Source organism: Manis javanica, chromosome 6 (assembly GCF_040802235.1).
Source record: "Manis javanica isolate MJ-LG chromosome 6, MJ_LKY, whole genome shotgun sequence".
NCBI lineage: Eukaryota > Metazoa > Chordata > Mammalia > Pholidota > Manidae > Manis > Manis javanica.
This window is the reverse complement of record NC_133161.1, coordinates 72,488,131-72,508,165: the sequence shown is the minus strand read 5'-3', so window position 1 is coordinate 72,508,165 and position 20,035 is coordinate 72,488,131. Positions and strand designations below refer to the sequence as shown.

The 20,035-nt window shown below is 35.5% G+C and overlaps 1 protein-coding gene across 8 annotated transcripts in view; it reads left to right on the top strand.

Moving 5' to 3' along the window:
• CDK14 (cyclin dependent kinase 14) overlaps positions 1 to 20,035 on the top strand; it is an 835,688-nt gene that overhangs the window by 468,739 nt on the left and 346,914 nt on the right. For all 8 annotated transcript variants that reach the window (XM_073238870.1, XM_073238871.1, XM_037019857.2 and 5 more), the window contains one exon: positions 19,359 to 19,421. In XM_073238870.1, the coding sequence (XP_073094971.1) occupies positions 19,359 to 19,421 (63 nt within the window). The remainder of the gene's footprint in view (positions 1 to 19,358; positions 19,422 to 20,035) is intronic.

Genomic DNA, 20,035 nt, shown 5'->3' with positions numbered 1-20,035 from the left:
CATGGGATGAGTTTCCATTTGTTAGTATCCCCTTTAATTTTTCATAAGAGTGACTTGTAGTTTTCAGGGTATAGGTCTTTCACTTCTTTGGTTAGGTTTATTCCTAGGTATTTTATTCTTTTTGATGCAATTGTGAGTGGAATTTTTTTCCTGATTTCTCTTTCTATTGGTTCATTGGTAGTATATAGGAAAGCCACATATTTCTGTATGTTAAGTTTGTATCCTGCAACTTTGCTGTATTACAATATCAGTTCTAGTAGTTTTGGAGTGCAGTCTTTGGGGTTTTTTATGTATAATATCATGTCATCTGCAAATAGTGACAGTTTAACTTCTTCTTTACCAATCTGGATTCCTTGTTTTGTCTGATTGCCATGGCTAGGACCTCCAGTACTATGTAAAATAACAGTGGGGAGAGTGGGCATCCCTGTTTTGTTCCCGATCTCAGAGGAAAAGCTTTCAGCTTCTCGCTGTTCAGTATAATGTTGGCTGTGGGTTTATCATATATGGCCTTTATTATGTTGAGGTACTTGCCCTCTATACCCATTTTGCTGAGAGTTTTTATCATGAATGGATGTTGAATTTTGTCAAATGCTTTTTCAGCATCTATGGAGATGATCATGTGGTTTTTGTCTTTCTTTTTGTTAATGTGATGGATGATGTTGATGGATTTTTAAATGTTGTACCATCCTTGCATCCCTGGGATGAATCCCACTTCGTCATGGTGCATGATCCTTTTGATATGTTTTTGAATTCGGTTTGCTAATATTTTATTGAGTATTTTTGCATCTACATTCATCAGGGATATTGGTCTGTAATTTTCTTTGTTGGTGGGGTCTTTGCCTGGTTTTGGTATTAGGGTGATGTTGGCTTCATAGAATGAGTTTGGGAGTATTCCCTCCTCTTCTACTTTTTGGAAAACTTTAAGGAGAATGGTATTATGTCTTCTCGGTGTGTCTGATAAAATTCCAAGGTAAATCCGTCCGGCCCGGGGGTTTTGTTCTTGGGTCGTTTTTTGATTACCCTTTCAATTTCTTTGCTCGTAATCGGTTTGTTTAACTTTTGTGTTTCTTTCTTCAGTCTTGGAATATTGTATTTTTCTAGGAAGTTGTCCATTTCTTCTAGGTTTTCCAGCTTGTTGGCATATAGGTTTTCATATTAGTCTTTAATAATTTTTTGTATTTCTGTGGAGTCTGTCGTGATTTTTCCGTTCTCATTTCTGATTCTGTTGATTTGTGTTGATTCTCTTTTTCTCTTAATAAGTTTGGCTAGAGGCTTGTCTATTTTATTTTCTCAAAGAACCAGCTCTTGGTTTTATTGATTTTTGCTATTGTTTTATTCTTCTCAATTTTGTTTCTTTCTTCTCTGATCTTTATTATGTCCCTCTTTCTGCTGACTTTAGGCCTCATTTGTTCTTCTTTTTCCTGTTTTGATAATTGTGATGTTAGACTATTCATTTGGGATTGTTCTTCCTTCTTCAAGTGTGCCTGGATTGCTATATACTTTTCCTCTTAAGACTGCTTTCGCTGCATCCCACAAAAGTTGGAGCTTTGTGTTGTTGTCATTTGTTTCCATATATTCCTTGATCTCTATTTTAATTTGTTCGTTGATCCATTGATTATTTAGGAGCATGTTGTTAAGCCTCCATGTGTTTGTGAGCCTTTTTGTTTTCTTTGTAGAGTTTATTTCTAGTTTTATACCTTTGAGGTCTGAAAAATTGGTTGGTAGCATTTCAATATTTTGGAATTTACTGAGTCTCTTTTTGTGGGCTAGAATGTGGTCTATTCTCGGTAATGTTCCATGTGCACTTGAGAAGAATGTATATCCTGTTGCTTTTGGATGTAGAGTTCTATAGATGTCTATTAGGTCCATCTGTTCTACTGTGTTGTTCAGTGCCTCTGTGTCCTTACTTATTTTCTGCCCGGTGGATCTATCCTTTGGGGTGAGTGGTGTGTTGAAGTCTCCTAAAATGACTGCATTGCAGTCTGTTTCCCCCTTTAGTTCTATTAGTATTTGTTTCACATATTCTGGTGCTCCTGTGTTGGGTGCATATATATTTAGAATGGTTATATCCTCTTGTTGGACTGAGCCCTTTATCATTATGTAGTGTCCTTCTTTATCTCTTGTTACTTTCTTTGTTTTGACGTCTATTTTGTCTGATATTAGTACTGCAACCTTTGCTTTCTTTTTGCTGTTGTTTGCCTGAAATATGTTTTCCCATCCCATGACTTTTAGTCTCTGTGTCTTTGGGTTTGAGGTTTGTAAGCAGCATATAGATGCATCTTGCTTTTGTATCCATTCTATTACTCTGTGTCTTTTGATTGCTGCATTCAGTCCATTTACATTTAGGGTGACTATTGAAAGATATGTACCTCTTGCCATTGTAGGCTTTAAATTCGTGGTTACCAAAGGTTCAAGGTTAGCCTCTTTAGTATCTTACCGCCTAAGTTAGCTCACTTATTGAGCTGTTATATGCACTGTCTGAAGATTCTTTTCTTCTCTCCCTTCTTATTCCTCCTCCTCCATTCTTCATATGTTGGGTGTTTTGTTCTGTGCTCTTTTTAGTAGTGCTCCCATCTAGAGCAGTCCCTCTAAGATGCCCTGTAGAGGTGGTTTGTGGGAAGCAAATTCCCTCAGCTTTTGCTTGTTTGGGAATTATTTAATCTCTCCATCATATTTAAATGATAATCGTGCTGGATACAGTATCCTTGGTTCAAGGCCCTTCTCTTTCATTGCATTAAATATATCATGCCATACTCTTTTTGCCTGTAGGGTTTCTGTTGAGAAGTCTGATGATAGCCTCATGGGTTTTCCTTTATAGGTGACCTTTTTCTCTCTAGCTGCCTTTAAAACTCTTTCCTTGTCCTTGATCTTTGCCATTTTAATTATTATGTGTCTTGGTGTTGTCCTCCTTGGATCCTTTCTGTTGGGGTTCTGTGTATTTCCGTGGTCTGTTCAATCATTTCCTCCCCCAGTTTGGGTAAGTTTTCAGCAATTATTTCTTCAAAGGCACTTTCTATCCCTTTTTCTTTCTCTTTTTCTTCTGGTATCCCTATAATACGGATATTATTCCTTCTGGATTGGTCACACAGTTCTCTTAATATTGTTTCATTCCTGGAGATCCTTTTATCTCTCTCTCTGTCGGCTTCTATGCGTTCCTGTTCTCTGCTTTCTATTCCATCAAAGGCCTCTTGAATCTTATCCATTCTGCTTATAAATCCTTCCAGAGTTTGTTTCACTTCCATAATCTCCTTCCTGGCTTCTGTGATCTCCTTCCGGACTTCATCTCTTAGCTCTTGCATATTTCTCTGCATCTCCGTCAGCATGTTTATGATTTTTATTTTGAATTCTTTTTCAGGAAGACTGGTTAGGTCTACCTCCTTCCCTGGTGTTGTCTCTGTGATCTTGGTTTGCCTGTAATTTTGCCTTTTCATGGTGATAGTAATAGTTTGCAGAGCTGGGACGAGTGACGGCTGGAGGAACTTCCCTTCTTGTTGGTTTGTGACCTTCCTCTTCTGGGAGAACAGTGACCTCTAGTGGCTAGTGCTGGGCTGCTTCGTGCAGACCGGGCTTCTGATTCCTGCCTCGCTGGGATGGAGTTTATCTCCTTTGTGCTGTGGGCGTGGCCTGTCTCGGGCTGCTGCTCCAAAATGGTGGAGCCACATTGGCGGGGGAGCGGTTGGGAGGCTATTTATCTCCGTTAGGCGCCTACATGTTCCTTGCAGCCCAGGGGGTTAGAGTGCCCAGAGATCTCTAGTTTCCCTGCCTCTGGATTAAGTGTCCCAGGGCGCTTCCGTTGGTTTTCGGGGTCCCTGTCCCTTTAAGACTTCTAAAAAGCACTCGCCAAAAAGAAAAAAAAAAAAGCCACTCGCTTTTCTTTGTCCTATGGCGCCGGCCTCAGGGACCCGCTCAGCGGTCTTAGTGCCCTGTATTCCTAGTATCCAGGACCCCACGCATGCACTGTGTGTCTGCGCTCCGGTGCACATGGCTGGGGCTGGGTGTTCAGCAGTCCTGGGCTCCCTCTCCTTCCACGCTCCATCTCCTCTCCTCCCACCGGGAGCTGGGTGGAGGGGCGCTCGGGTCTCACAGGGCCGGGGCTTGTATCTTACCTCCTTTGCAAGGCGCTGTGTTCTCGCAGGTGTGGATGTTGTCTGGATGTTTTCCTGTGTCCTCTGGTCTCTATTCTAGGAAGAATTGTCTTTGTTATATTTTCATAAATATATGTGGTTTTGGGAGGAGATTTCCACTGCTCTACTCATGCCGCCATCTTGGCTCCCACTCTTATGTTTAACTTTTTGAGGGACTCTCAAACTGTGTTCCAAAATGGATGCACCATTTTACAATCTAACCAGCAATGTATGGGGTTCCAATTTTTCCACACCCTCCTTCATTCTTATTATTATCTGTCTTTTATTACAGTGGAAGCTTAGTAGTTTCTCTTTGTCATTTTGTTTTGATTTTCTCTCATGATTAATGATGTTGAGTATCTTTTAATGTGTATATCCTGTTCTGAGAAATTAAACTATTTTGTTATGATTTCTTTCTTTCATTTCACTTTTATCTTTCAAGTTTTTATTATTTAAATATTGAATCTGGATTGCTTTTCCAATTTTCTTGACTTCTCTCCTATTTTTGCATTATTTTTTCCTTGAGTTCAGTGTTAAGGGATGTTTTCTCAGCTTTGTGCTTTGCTTATTCTATTGAAATTTTCAAGTTTTAATATTATTAATTTCTAAGATATCTCTTTGTTCTTAGAATACTCCACTTTATAATATACTTTTCTTGTTTCAAGGTTGCAGTATCTTTTCTTACTAGTGAAAATATTAATAATAGTCATTCTGAAGGTTTTCTACCAGTATTTGCTCTGTTTTTACCAGGATTTTTTCTTTCTCTTTGTTTTGTTCTCTGAATTAAAGACTCAGGTTTAAGAGCTAGTGATTCTTGGCTATCTGGTCATACTTAAAAGTTCTGCAGTGAGAGTCTGATTGGGGAGCTCCTAGGGTGTGGGTAGCTGGTTCACCATGAATTTCATTGTAGGAGCTGGCTAAGCCATTCTGTTAACATCAGTATCTGTTTTTCCTGCAGTGTTGTAAGATTCCCAGTGAGGATTATTCTAAACTCCGGCCTGGAAGCAGAATGGGGGATAGGACCTCATGCAATTCAGTTTCAGGATGGTATTCATGTCCTCAACTAGCTGGGTTTCCCAGATCAGACACTAAGTTTTCCTCTCTCCAGGTTTAGAGGCAGTTACCTATGTAAGCAGAGTGGGAAAAGAGCTCTAAGGCATAAATAATTACTGAGAAGATTTTCAACCAATCTTTCATAGTTTAGGCCTCCATATATAGATCTTCTGTTCATACCCACTTCCTCGTGCCACCAACCCCTGAGCCTTTTGGTGGTCCTGTTTTACAGAAGATGGGTGCTTCTAGGTTTTCCCAATTACTGGTTTAATAATCCATTTGTTTGTATTTTGCTATGCCAAACCTGCTACCATCTGTTTTGGAGATTCTGAAGTTTGGTGCATGGGGATTCAAGAGAGTACTTAGTACATGCGTCTGTTCATTCTGCCATTGTTTCCTTGGAATCTCATCCATTCTGAATAAGTTTAAATGTGAACAAATGCTTGAGCTTGTCATTGTGTAAACCACTGTGTAATTAGATAATTTTTTCACATTAATGGTTGTGAAGCATATAAATCTTTGCTATTTATTGTTAGAGTTTATCAAATGTGACAAGACTAGTGCGAATGAAGATACTTGAATGAATTGTTATTAGATCATCGTCCCATCAAGAAAATTTTGGGCACACACACAGTGTCTCAAGTACAAACATGATGTTCTGTCTTGATGGAAAATATTTTTCAATTGGTCGTTAGTGGCTTTGTTAGTCTTTTTGTTAGTTTGTTGTAATGACTATGGGATCTTGATATTCTGTATGAACACGCAGTCATGCATTAGTAGTATTTTAAAGCTAATAACATTTTTACAATGTAAGTGTATATATAAGGAAATAACAATTTCAAAACTTAATTATTAAGAATGCACAGATTGCTTGTTTTGCAGGTTCATTATGTTTTTGAGTCCGGTGTATGATTAGAGACCTACTTTTTAGAAAATGAACTTGAGTGTTCTAAGTTAACATACAATTTCAAGTGAATAATTTACTCCTTTGTCACTGGAAGATACACGTCCAGTTATAAATCCCCAACAGATGCTCATTCAGAAACTGCAAAACTAATTTGTCATGGCAGCTATTTGTTAAGTAAGAATTTTCCATCTTCTGGGTTTTCCCCTTTTTTTTGAATATGTGATCTTTGTGTAAAAGTGTTGTGTCTTGGTTATTCACTTTCATTTCTGCCATATGGAGGATTGAATTTCTCTTTTCTCCTATTTCTCTACCCTTTTTACTTGGATGAGGAAGTTAGAAGTAACAGGGTAAAAGAAAATGTTGAATATTCTAGATAGAATTTTAGGAAATATATTGAAGAAAGATATTTAATTCTAACAACAGATAGAAAGTCAACAAGGCTGGGGGAAAGAAGAATAGGAAGAAATGATGAGTAACAAATAATAAGAAATAGTAAGTTCGTAAATAAATAAACAATATTTGTTAGAAAAAAAGAAAGGACTAAGGATTTTTGTTGTGGCTGTTAGCAGTTTTCACCTGAGTAAAACTACCATGAGTTGAGGGGTATCTTGTAAAGATCATTCTTGTCTGTCATCACAGCATCTGTGTGAGATGAATAGACACTAGTCTTCCTGAGGGCAGGAGTTCATTTCTCATTTGGTATATCCCATAGTACATGCACAGTGGAAACTAAATCTTTGCCAAATTGATATGGTAATTTCTGTAGAATAGATGCCTCAGACATGATTGTGTGTGTGCATGTATATGAGACAAATGTAGAGTCATTTTTCAAGGTTTTCATTAAAACACGCTTACGCAGTATGACAGACATAGAAATAGAGAGTCCATATCCCCCTTTAAAGAAGAATTTGCTGTCTAGCTACGAGGAAGTATTTTTACCAGAATGTTTCCCCCTGTTGATCTGGCTCAGCTGCAGAGATGTATCTTGAATGGGGTCACGCCTTCCCCTGGCATCTTGTATCTGGTGACTGTGTGAGGCAGGGGTAGAAAGGCCTGGGCTTTTCTTTCCAATGCAAGGAACTTGGCACTCGGGTGGCCAAGGCGTTATTGGCCTGCATCACAGTTTGACTTCCTATGTTCAATCCTGCTTTTTTCTCCTTCCTTTTACCTAATAAACATATTTTATTCCTTTTACATAATAAGCATACAGGACCCCCAGACTCCATCTAGAGAACCCCACTTATGATACAGAGTCATGGAGATTAATTTAAATATGCAGTATAACCCTTTAATTTAACAGGGATGCTGAAAATGAAAATATTTTTCAGAGTTCAGAGAAAAAAATTAACATGGTATAGCAAGAATTTCTAGAATGTAAATTTTTTAAGAGAAATAATTGAGTTTGTAAAATTTTAGCATCCTTTTGAAGTTACAAAATCCTTGACAAAAGGTTCTTTCAAAATTCAGTGCAAACATATATATATATATATGTATATATTTAATCATGCTATTTTATCAGAAGAAAAAAATTGAGTATAATTTGCCTAATGTAGAAGATGGTATCAATATTCTCTAATATTTCAATCCCAATGCATACAGGATGATCATACCTCCTTTCCCTGTTGAACTTAGGTATGATCACATGGCTTTGGCCAACAAATTATGAGCAAAAGTTGTTTGTTGTGGCTGCATACCTGGCCTGTCCTGACTGATATATCCCAAATTACTTAGTACCCAATCACTCTAGAGAAAGCCAGGGCTACCATGCATTATCTTTGAAGAATTCTTTTATGATTCATACTCACGTGCATGAACGTGAAGATGAATTACATGTATTCTGTACTCATATCGTATATGCGCAATTTTTTTAACTATTTCAAAAACTCATAGAAGTTAATGCTACCATTGTTCCAAATCAATACATGTAACTATGTATCAAGTCTGTTCACATTTTAAATTTCTGCATCTTTTGTATTAATTCAAAATCCCATGCTCTGATATTACTTTAAATCTGGAAAAAATCAAAAATTCTTAATAAAACAAATCCAAGTGATGATTTTAAAAGATTTTATTGAACACTTGATTCTGGTTTCTTTACATTTAAAAACCTTATGTTTATCAATGAGGGCACTAAAGCAGCATACATACCGCAGACTTTTGTGTCCTAGTGTTAAAGGGTTAGGCACAGATGTGGTCACCTTCTCTGTCAAGTATGGTTGCTGCCGTGATTTTCTTGAGAGAAATTATTGCAACAGCTTCAAATGTTGATTAAGATAATTACATGTCAGGCCTACTAATTTATTTTGAAATGAATATTGAGATATTTTGCCCACAATTTTCCAGGGTGATTTTCCGAAAAACTTTTTTTTTGTAGTTGTTTCAAATTTGAGCACCAATAACTTCTTTTAAATTTTGCTAAGAGTGACTTTCAAATGATATTTTCAGCCACAGCATCAGGTAAGCACTTGCCTGAATTCATCCCGTGCAGACTAGGTAAGATTTTAAATTTTTTCAGTAACCTTTTTATGGCCAATTACACTGAATCAAGAGAATGAAGATATTTTTAGCTCTCATTCACTGAGTACGTAGCTAGATTTTGGCAGAAGAGCTTAGAACAGGCCATGAGGAGCAAGTAATATTGGTGTTTGCTCCTTGGCTTCAGGATTCATATTCAGAGCATCAGCTCTGCCTGCCGCATATGTCAAGCCCTTGGGAAAATTATTCTCATGGCAGGTTTGCAAGTGTCTAATGATTAAGAAAAAAAAGAAAATAAATCTTTTTCTAGCGTATCTTTAATTTCATACTAATACGTAACAAGGAATCAAGCACATTTCCTTTGTGCATGAATTGAGCACAGCTAGTAGCAAAAAATAGGAAAAAGAGCAATAATTTGAGTTTTAGCAAATTTTTTTGACAGGTAAGTCAGCAATTTGACTTTTGGCTATAGATCCTGAAAAATCTACTTCGGAATTTTTACACTATTTTAACTTTTTGCAATACTCATAATGTAAGAATTCATGAGTTTGGGTTTTTTCCCCATCCTGTGATCGGAGGTCTTTTTATTCTTTGTTGCTAAAAGAGCTACTTATGTTTCACAATTTTTTGTGGATTCTTAATATTTTTGCTATGCTTCAATTTCCTGTGTTTTAAAACATCATGCTCTTCAAGTTAAAACTTTCCTTTAAAAAAATAATGGTGTGATATGTGTACTCATTGTGTTTGAGAAATATGGATTATTTTTGCCCCTTTACAAGCTATACAGCAGTAATTACAAAATGATTTTTAAAGCAGAGATCTTACATAAACGTTCTTGTGCTTCAGGTGCACCACAAGAACAGCAATATAAATGGCCTCTTTCATCATATGTAACAAACAAACATTTCAAATACTTCTCTGTTTGCCAAAACCTCCTCTGAAAGTTTTGTCATTCTAAATATTCTGTGTATTCCCACCAGCCAGGAATATGTAAAGAAGCTCTACATTTGTCGTATGAATTTGTTTTTCTAACTATTTCTATAATTCAAGAGTTTTTATTTGTCCCTTTTGGAGTCTACAGCGCATAACCCCTGCACCATAAATAATTAATATTCATTGTATTGTATAATATTAATAATAAATAATATTTTGCATTGTAGAATATTAATAATGTTATTTCTGAAACATCCCTCTGTATTTCCTTGTAGAAAAAGACCTTCTAAAATTATTGTTACTGGGTCAAATGATATGGACATGGTATATATATGTTTCATTTTAGGTAAGAAGACTATTCACATTTATTCGATGGTCATTCTTATTTCCCATGTAGTTAGCAGTAAGCTCCAAAATTGTGAATACTTTTGATTTATATTTATATATTTTATAATACTTCACCCATTCTAAGAGTTTGAAAATATATATTTGGCTTTCAGTTGGTAAATCTAAAAAAGATGAGCAACAAATTACCAAATTATATTTGTTTAATAGTTTTGCTGTGATTATGTGTTCCAGTCTTACTGTCTTTAAAATTAGAAAAACATATCCCTGAAGCTCATTAGAGTATAACTCATAAAGTTTCTGAACCACACAACTGGTATAATCGGTCCAGTGTGGGTATTACTTCTGCCCCAAGAACTAAGATTATTTTAAAAATCTCTCCTGTCCTAGTTAGCAGCCAGCAACAGTGATTCCAGGAGGGCTACCTTTGCTTCCTCTGTCATCCTACCCACTCTTTATTGCTCCTCTTTCTCTCTTCTCTTCCCCTTTAGTTCTCTGTTTCAAACTTATTTTGTTCATATCACTTTCATCATAATTTCAGTATATTCCATATTTCTAGCAGGGCAGCTCCAGGTGTTTTCAGAGTTAAGGTATTCCTGAGTTCTGTTGTAGTTCCGTTTTTCTCTTGCATCTTGTGCTTTGACTCCAAAAATTTTTACATCGCCCACTTTGTTAAACTTTTTTATTTCCTTCAAATTCTTGAGGATGTTGGATGATCAGAGCATTCTATTCTTTATACCCATGGCTTTCTGTTTTTCCTTTTAAAAATCATCCTGGCTTCAAAACAGCATGAACATTGTTTTGAAGTGACTATTTAGGTATGTTAAAATGTATTATATGGTTTAGGCTTGTGAATGGTTTGCCAGAGGAGGTATAAACCATACTGGGTAACTCTTTCCTTCACTCTTTCAAGAGAGCATATTTTACACATTCTTCTAAGGCAGGCATAGCATATGGTTCTGTAGAACCACAGTGATCTACTTCTAGAAGATTTTCCTTAATTTCTTGAAACTTTCCAAATCTATACTTGGAATTTATTTAATTTAAAGAAGGAAAAATCATATATACCTCCTAGAAGCTTTTTAAAGTAAATAAATTTATGTAGGTAGAGTTCTGGATATACCAGTTTATGAATTAGCTCCTACAATATTGAAACTACTTCAGACACTCAGACTATTAGAGCATGAATGCATTCTTTTGGTCAGAGAAGAATGGCTCCCTAAAGTCTTACTGCCTGGATAGAGCTACACAATCTCTCTACCCATGGTGTCATTGCCAGAAGCCAAATAGCAAGGTTTTTGTTTTAATGGAAAAGATCTTTCAGGTTACTGGCTTTACATGACGAGAATGTGGTTGGAAATGCTTCCTGGTCCAGTCACCAGCCCCAGGCTGCCCATGCATTCTGGATTCAGAAATGACAGCTGAAACCAATTAGGCAGAATTATGGGTTAGCAAAGTCACATACAGGTTTATCATGACCAAAAGGGAGAAGGAGAATACAATTTAATGGGAGGAAAAAAAAAAAAAGACATGGCTAATTTAATTAGGAAGAAACCATTGGGAGGATTTTTATGTAGTATAAAGTATTATGTGTGTTAACCACGTTTCCCTTCTAGGGAATATGTGTATAGTTTATTGGGTAGAATTTCAAACATTTCCTAAGTGGCTTTAAAACAGGTAATAATGAAATAATTCAGAGACAGGTTTTGTAATAGGTAAAATAAGTCTGTGCAGGAACAGTGGATTATTTGAGAATATTCCATTTGGGAGCCTATCTTTGGGTGATGCTGGAATAAGTGGGAAGACCATATTGTTGCTATTGTCATACCATGTCCCATGATGCAGTCTGAGGCACAACAATCTAGCTGTAATTAGAGTTAGTACTTCAGAGGGAAGAGACAGCACTTTTATGCTTGTTCATGAATGTCTTGTTTTTGTCATTAAGGATGAAGGATTTCAGTGCATTGGCATAAAACCTAAATAACATTTGATAGAATACTTACAAAGTTGTATTTTTTAACCTTTGTTTTAAAAATACCCCCCTTTTATATATAGTGGGAACAAATTTCCTCTATAAAGCATCTTGCATGGCTGTGATTTTGTTTTCAAGGAACAGTCGATTAATATTTCTTTTCATTTTTTTTCTCACTAATGAATGCTGCTCATGTGTTGGAACTCATGATATTAAAAGTTCATTAATTATGATTTGGGAATGAAATTGATGAGTATTGTAAAGCTTAACAAAGAAAAATGCAATTTCCAAGTCATTTTAAACCTGTGACTTCATATGAAGAGGAGTGGAACTAATTGCTTGGTAATTCGATGTATTAATTCTTACAGCAATGTAGGCTGATTAAGACAGAGAGGATAGCTGGAGGATGGCGTTGATTGCTGTAGAAGAAAGGAGGGCTCAACTGCTTTAAGGCTTCTTCAGTTGCCTCTAGTGGCAGCTATCCCTAGCAGATTGCATGGCTTCATTGAGTTGCAGGTGAAATAGATTAACAACTGCAATGGTAGTGAGTTCTACCAAAGTTTGTAGGTGGCCTTCAAATGTGGTTTTGGTCAGAATGCATGTGCTGTGCCTCAGACATGGGACAGTGGTAATGCAGGTGGCAGTAGCGGCAGAGGAAGCATCCCAAGTGAGGGTCTGGCACCCTTGCTGCCTTGGTCACACTGTTACCATTGTTGCCATTAATTTGGGGACCACATGTGGTACTACTGAAGAGTGAAAAAAATTGCTCTGATTCTTTTGAAATTTACAAATTCATTGATAATTATCTCTTTACCAGTCAGAGTACTATTTAAAGGTTCTTTAAAATCGGTCACTGACCTGGAGGAGATTGTAGTGTCTAGAATCAAGCTGGGATGAGGACCAGGGGGTTTCTCAATCAGAAATCAGTTGGGGAAAGGAGGGCCCTGTATTTTTCTGCTTGCAATTTGCCCATGTTATCTGCTAGTTCTTAACACAGCCCATCTTTTTAAAATCATGTTTCCACTCAAATTTTTTGTTTTGTAAGTCGTTTTCATTAAATTCAAAATAAAACTATAACTGAACCTTGATGTTTAAACATAAAAGAAACCTATCCTTGAAGAACAAGAAATTCAGATTTAGTTGCAGTATCTTCTGGAATCTTTACTTATTCTTACTCTCATGAAGCAGGTTTTTTTTTAATGTTATAAAAAATACACCAATTTTGAATATGTTGCCTCTCCTCTCACTGTCAAAATGAAAAGCTAAATGAAGCAGTAGTGAAGGACATAGAGGCTGTGCTTAACTTAACTTCAAAATGACGATTTCTGTTGGTTCTCCCCATGGAAAAACTTCCTTAATTCTAGCCTAGATGCTAAACGTAGGGCTGTGCTATTTTCAATGTCATATTTTGGCAGTGCTTCTGAAGAGCATCACAGTTTGCTGACAAATATTGTGGATACTGTGCTTAACGTTATTGGAGAATGGAAGCAAATGCATGTGTTTGTGAAGGGGCCTTATTTGAATTCCTGCTTAATAGGAAAAGTACAGTCTGAAATCCAAGTCTAATGCAGACGCAGAATTTCTCTGAGGAACTTGGTATCTCTTGAATAGGAGGTATGATCATTTGAAGGGCCAACAACTGGAAAACCTCACTTCATGGATGATACATTGATTAGAAGGAAATATAAGCACATACTGAATGGCGAAGCCTACTTAACAATTGACGTGTACTTATTTATGCCCTGAAATATGGGTAAAATTTCGTGTGCAAGACATTGCTTGCATGTTGTCTTCAGAGAGCCTTGTTACCAGAGGCACTCAGTGGAAGGAATTTGCTGCTTTCCCTGTGACCGAGTCAGTGACAGAAAAGGGCAAGGGATGGAGAGTGGAACATAGGAAGAGGAGAATGTCACGGTCCAGCTTGTTTCTCCTCCTCGTCTTGGGCTGGGCTGACCTCTCTTCCCTGGTTCACTTATAAAAGGGTTGTTCTGCACTCAGGTCTGTTTTGAAATTGTCATTATAGCCAATTTTTCTTTGTGGTTTTCCTTCCCGTCTTTCCCTTTCATGGCTGTGTACTGTTGGTCACGTGGTTCTCAGAGCTACATGTGATTGAAATTAACTGAGACGCTTGTGTGAAAATGTTTATGAGTAAAAAGTCATTTGAATTTTCTATGGTCTTTTTATATTGTGCCTTTTTACAAAGGGAGATCTCTCTCCTGCCTTCTAAATTGATCCAGCCACAGAGTAATCAAATCAGTATGGGGAAACCGAAATTACAAATGTGGCACACTCCTTTACAGAAAACATTCATGTCCATGGCGTCACGATTTCAGGTATGTTCCTCAAGTTCCTTCCCCTGGACACACTCCTGCACCCTTGTAAATAACCAAATAAAGGCTACCTGATGAATAGTCAGCAGTGAGGGAGGAGGAATCTGATTTTGAAAGAAATATATGTCAGTGTGGGAATTGAGCCTAGAGAGGCCCTTTCTGTTCTCCATCTTCTGCTCGGTCTGTAAGTCAAATCAGACTTGGTAACTTCTTTTAAAACCACCCACTCCACGGAAGATTGATGAGTTGTTCTTAGGCATTCAAGTTTAAACCTGGCAGACAAGCCCTTCCAAAGGGTGATGGAGTAAGAGGGAGGTGTAGGAACATGGGGGAGGCATGATAGAGTGAGGGAAGAGGAGGTGTTAGCCAAGGGCCTGGATAGAGGTTAGAGGACCAACTGCTGTTGTGTTGGACCCGCAGTCACCAGGTGTCTAGTCTACAGACGCTCCTTCTAGTAACAAAACAAGAAGTAGCCAGAGAACAAACCAGATGGACCTGAGATTATCCATCTCATTGGAGGAGAGTAATCTGTTGGCCATCTGCCATCCATCTTCTGTTTGGAACTTTTATACCCAGGATGACTAAAACATGGAATGACGAAGGAGTATCTTCCAGCATTATTCTTTAGTTCTGCATTTCTGGACCAGTGCAAATCATAAGGGTCACATAATTCTTAGGAGATAAGTTAAAAAGAAAGAAAAGATGTAATGAAATTTGTAATTTAGGCACATCTAATGCAGTTCCAGGCATAGTACTGTATATTAAAAAGTACAGAAAGGAAACAGTTTTTAATGCAGGCAGAACAGAAGTTTGCTAGTGTACAAAATGGGACCTTGTAGTACCTCTTCTCTTTCTCCATCTGAGATTCTTCAGATCTCACCTCTGGAGAAGCCTCCTTACAGTTCATGATACTAATATCATTGGGCCTTTGTGCACCTTGCAGATCAGGAATTTATTTCCCCCATTCCTGATATGTTTCCTTCCTCATAGTTTTATTTTTTATTTTAAACAAAAAGCTTGAATACTTTGATTTTGGAAAAAAATAAAATGATCCACAAGTGTGTGAAACCCACAAAATGTAGAATCTATGGGAGCAGAGATTTTGTCTTATTTATTCATGCAAAATCAGCATTTAATAAATATATGTCAAATGTAATACCATGAAAATTTTGTACCAATACCATTCCACTTTTTGGATGTGTTAATTTTAGAGGATCACATTAATAGATGTTTTTATGTTAAACTATTTCTTTATTCCCAGTTTGGTAATGATCCATTAGTCATATTATATAAGATTGAATTTTAGTTCCTACTAGCACTAAAATATATACAGCTATGATCACAAAGAGGTTGTTTTAGCTCTTCCCACCTCTCCTATGTTTTCGCCTGTTTTGACGTTGTAAACCTTAAAGAGGGAGTGGGAAACATATCTTTTTCTTTCCTCTGGGGTAACTTATACCTTATTTGTATAAAATAAGATTTTCCATTAAAACTATCTGAACTTACTATATTTTCTTAGGTATAGTGCTTCAATTCCTATCTCTTATAGGACAAATTTAATAATTTATGTTTTTTTAAGAAGATGTTGGTTTTAAAATGTATCAAATATATTGGTTTGAAGAAGTTTATAATACTGTTTAGGTTGATTTAGTTTATAGTACTCTGTGTTTATAGTAGGTTTTTAAATCTCCACATTTTTAATTGTGTAATTTTTATTTTTCCTAATGTTGATTACATCTTGTCAGAAACCTCTCACTTGAAAAAAAAATCAGTTGTCAAAGGTTTATTGGGCTTCTTAAAGAAGTAGATTCTTATTTAATTGATTAAGCCTGTTGTTTTCTATTTTTTCTATTTAATTAATTTCTGTGATTAACTGCATTAGTCCCTTCTATTTTCTTTGGGTCTCTTTGTTATTTGGTATTTTCTAGCTTGGGTGTGTTGGTTTTATTTATTTTTGGTCATTCTAATGTTAAAATGAATGTATTAAATAAAATGAAATAAAAGTCAAATTTTCCTGTCAATAATCTTCTGACCACTTTCTATTGCTTTGGAATGTGTGTAGTATCTTACCAGCATTCATTTTTAAATGATTTAAACACTTTTAGAAATAAATTTTTATTTTTATATTTCCACAAAGATAGATTTTCTTTCTTTGCTCCTCCTGTTCTCATTACCTCCCTTTGACAGCTTTTCTTTGTTCTTTTTTTATTTTTGCCATGGCACTTACAATCCCATTGACTGGAAGAACATTACTTTATCTACTACTAAGAAAGAAAAACAATGTATCCAAACTGTGATTTAGTGTTTTCTTACCATTGTGAATTTTTACTTTATACCTATTGAAAAAGCCATGCAGGTCTGGTGCTTTTCATAAAATCTTACCTGAAATTTTCAGTAGGTGGTTTCCAGATAATGATTATATCTTGTCTTTACATCTTTTTTTCCTCAGGTGGTCCTTAAGTTATTTGTTGATGATTCACGCCATGAGAGTAATAAGTGTGAATAGAGTAAATAAAAAGTTTGCTCAAACACAGGCAGTGACAACTGTATTCCAACTACTGCTTGGCTAATAGCAAATTAATGCTATTATTCCAGTTTTAGAGATACAAGAATGATAAAAAATAAATTTGTATCTTATTGCTGATGAAATATAGTGTATGCCAGTGTTAATTTTATTTAGCTGTGGGAAGAGGATATAATATGACTTCTGTCTTCTGGTAACTTTTGAAATTTTCTCTGTGTCTAATACGTTGTCAGTTTTTGTGACTATGCCATTTGTTTAAAAAGCGTGTATGAGACAAGTTTATTGGGCACAAAAGTAAACATGTTTTTGTGTTTTTCATATCCTTTATAAACTTCCTTTTTCTTTTGCTGTTTCATTTGTTGATTTTCAAAAGCAGTAAGTTAAACTTGTCAGGGTATTGTGAAATTTTCAGTTTCCTATTTTATTTTTATCAGCTTTTGCTACGTACTGACGTGCCATGTTGCTAGGTGCATTCATGTTCGTTTATACATTTTCCTTCAATCCTATTACATGTACTATTTACATTGATATGCTGATTCCTTTTTTATTGGCATTTACTAATATAAATAAAGAAAATATGAGCAGTAAAATAAATATAAAATTTATTGCTGTTTATTATTCCTAGTGTGTACTCACAGTGTGAATCTGATTTTCTTTGTTTTGTAAACTGAGATTTTATATTTTTAATACTAATTTTAACAAGTCTTGGATACATAATATTTGAAATGATTGGATGTATTTTATGTTTACTGTTTTATTTGTTGTATGTTAAGCAGTGAACAAATTACATACAGTTTTCCTCTCTTGGATCTTACTGTATAATGGGCATTATCTTAAATAGCACCTTATTTTCAGGTATGTCAGGTTATAGCTGAAGAGTACTTCTTCATGTACTATTTTAATCTTCAGAAATCTTCTCTGAGGGAAGTGTTAACCCTATTTGAAAGAACAGAAAAATTAATAATACAGAGTTAAAAGTGGCAGTTTTGGGTCCAAAATTCATCCCTCAGTCATTGAATGCATAATATAACACTTTCATATAGTCACTCAGCAAAAACTCATGCAACATGTTGTAATTATATTTTAGGGTCATTTTAAATGAGCTGTACTATGGGTAAAACTGTTTCTCCCTGCATTTATTCAGTTCTTCCTCTTTGTGTCTGATATTTTGCCTGGATCATAAAGTTAGCAATTTCCAAATCAGACATAGTTTCTGTCTTCATGGAGTTTGATTTGGAAGCTTAAACACTTTGGATGTGGTCCAAGATAAAAGCAGTATTGCTTCAGAAAGTATATAAGAGCATTTCTTCTGTCCTATTTTTTTTCTCTTTGTCTAACTTCTTTCATTCTCTACTCATGCCTTACTTAGAAGTAACTTCTTCTGAGGCTTTTCTGAGATCTCTAGACCACAATAAATACCCCTTGTTACACTCTTAGACATTACCCAGTACTATTCTTAAAATAATATAAGACATACTCGACTGTAATTACTGGCATGTCAGTTTTTTTCCATTTACAACTGTTTCATTTAATTCTGTATCCTTAGTGACTAGTGTAGTGCCTGGAACTTAATATGGGCTCAAGAAATACATGATAAATAATGAATTTATGCTAAATTCTGCTTCTGCTCTATATCCTCAGCAATTACCACCTAGCATGCAATAAAAATTCAATAAAGGAATCTGAACTGTTGTCACCATGGCTACATATTCTTGAATATATCATGAAACTCAGCAATTCTTCAGTAACTGAAGCCTGATAATGGGACACAAATACTCATGTTCAGTGGCTTTTACAGAATGATTAAATGTTTCAATGTCATCAATTTTGTAGTAACCTCCAGTAAGAGAAGAAAAATTGAAATATCAACTCTCCATGTTTTTCCACAATTCTACCATTCATAATATAAGCAGAAAAAGCACTAAGAAAATAATACAAATGTGGACAAGCTTGGGATTTTTAAAATAATAACAGCATAAGATGTTAAGTTAGGGATATTTTTTTAAGTTATGTCTGAATGTATTTGTCTTAATTTATAATTTTTAAAGTATTTCTTGTAATTTATAAGTTGTATTTTGTCCAATATATTCAGGAGTCCAGAATCCTGAAAAAAAGTTTTTAATGAATATAGTTATGAGAAACTTAAGTAAATCCAATGATCAATTTTATTAGAATGATCTGTTTGTAGTATTTTCTTTTCATAAAAAATAATCATAACCAAATGTACTTGAAAATACAAGATAATTGAAATTATAATTGGTTTGTATAATTGCATGTTTGTGTTTTAGCTAGCTTTATAAAGTTAAGGTATGTGTATGTTGAATTAAGTTTTCATTATTTTTTTAGTTAAAAAATACATATTCAATGAAGAGAAAATAAGATACAACAAATCATAGACATGAATTCCTTCTAATACACGGATATGTGTAGCATAAAACAGAGTCTAGGGGTAACAATGATGATTCAGTTGTGGTTAGAAATGGGATTTTGGAGGAGCATTCAACTGCATACAAAAAATCCACCCATATACAAATATAGAAATAATGTTTGTTATTGTTTACTTTTCACTTAAAAAATATCGCTTGTCTTATATTTGCTTTGTTCAGAAGGTAATGGTGACTTTGAAGAAGAAAAATACTGATTAATCATGTTATTGCCAGAGGGATGTTAATACATTTTCCCTTTTTTCCTTCAGCACACTGATCTCTGTCAGTACATGGACAAACACCCAGGGGGGCTGCATCCAGATAATGTGAAGGTAGGAAAAGATATTTTTAAGCTATGAGTTAGCATTCTATGCGCGCATTTTTTGAGCTACCATAACTTAAGCAAAATGTGTGTGTGTTTGTGGGTGTGTAAAGAGAAGATTAAGTAATTGCCTTGTTTAGTGGTTGGAAAACATGTTTTAATATTAAATAATTTCACTGGAGTATTGTTTAAATCGTATCCCATTTTTTTCTTCCTGGAGAAATGTTTGCCAAAAATGAGTGAGATCCACTGGAATCATATTGTAACCTAATATTCAGTAGAAGGGAATCTCAGGTAGCTCTACCGTGGACACTATGCTGAAGTGCCAATTGGTTTCAATATGTAACTATTGTGATCCAAAACAGTGTTAGGGTCAGTTCACAGTGCACATTTTTCCATTTGTTTGTACAAACAGATTTAAAAAAAAGTTGTATTTCCTACTGCTCTGTTTCATTTCATTTATTAGAAATTGGACTGCTACCGTGTGTCAAAAGACTCACTTCTTCTAAAATTTAACCTAGCAACCATCTTGGGAATCTCCCAAAATTTCAACCTTAAAACAGATTCTTTCTTGGCAAATGTTAGGGAGTTAGAAAATACTAAAGTTCCATCTGAAGTCTTAAT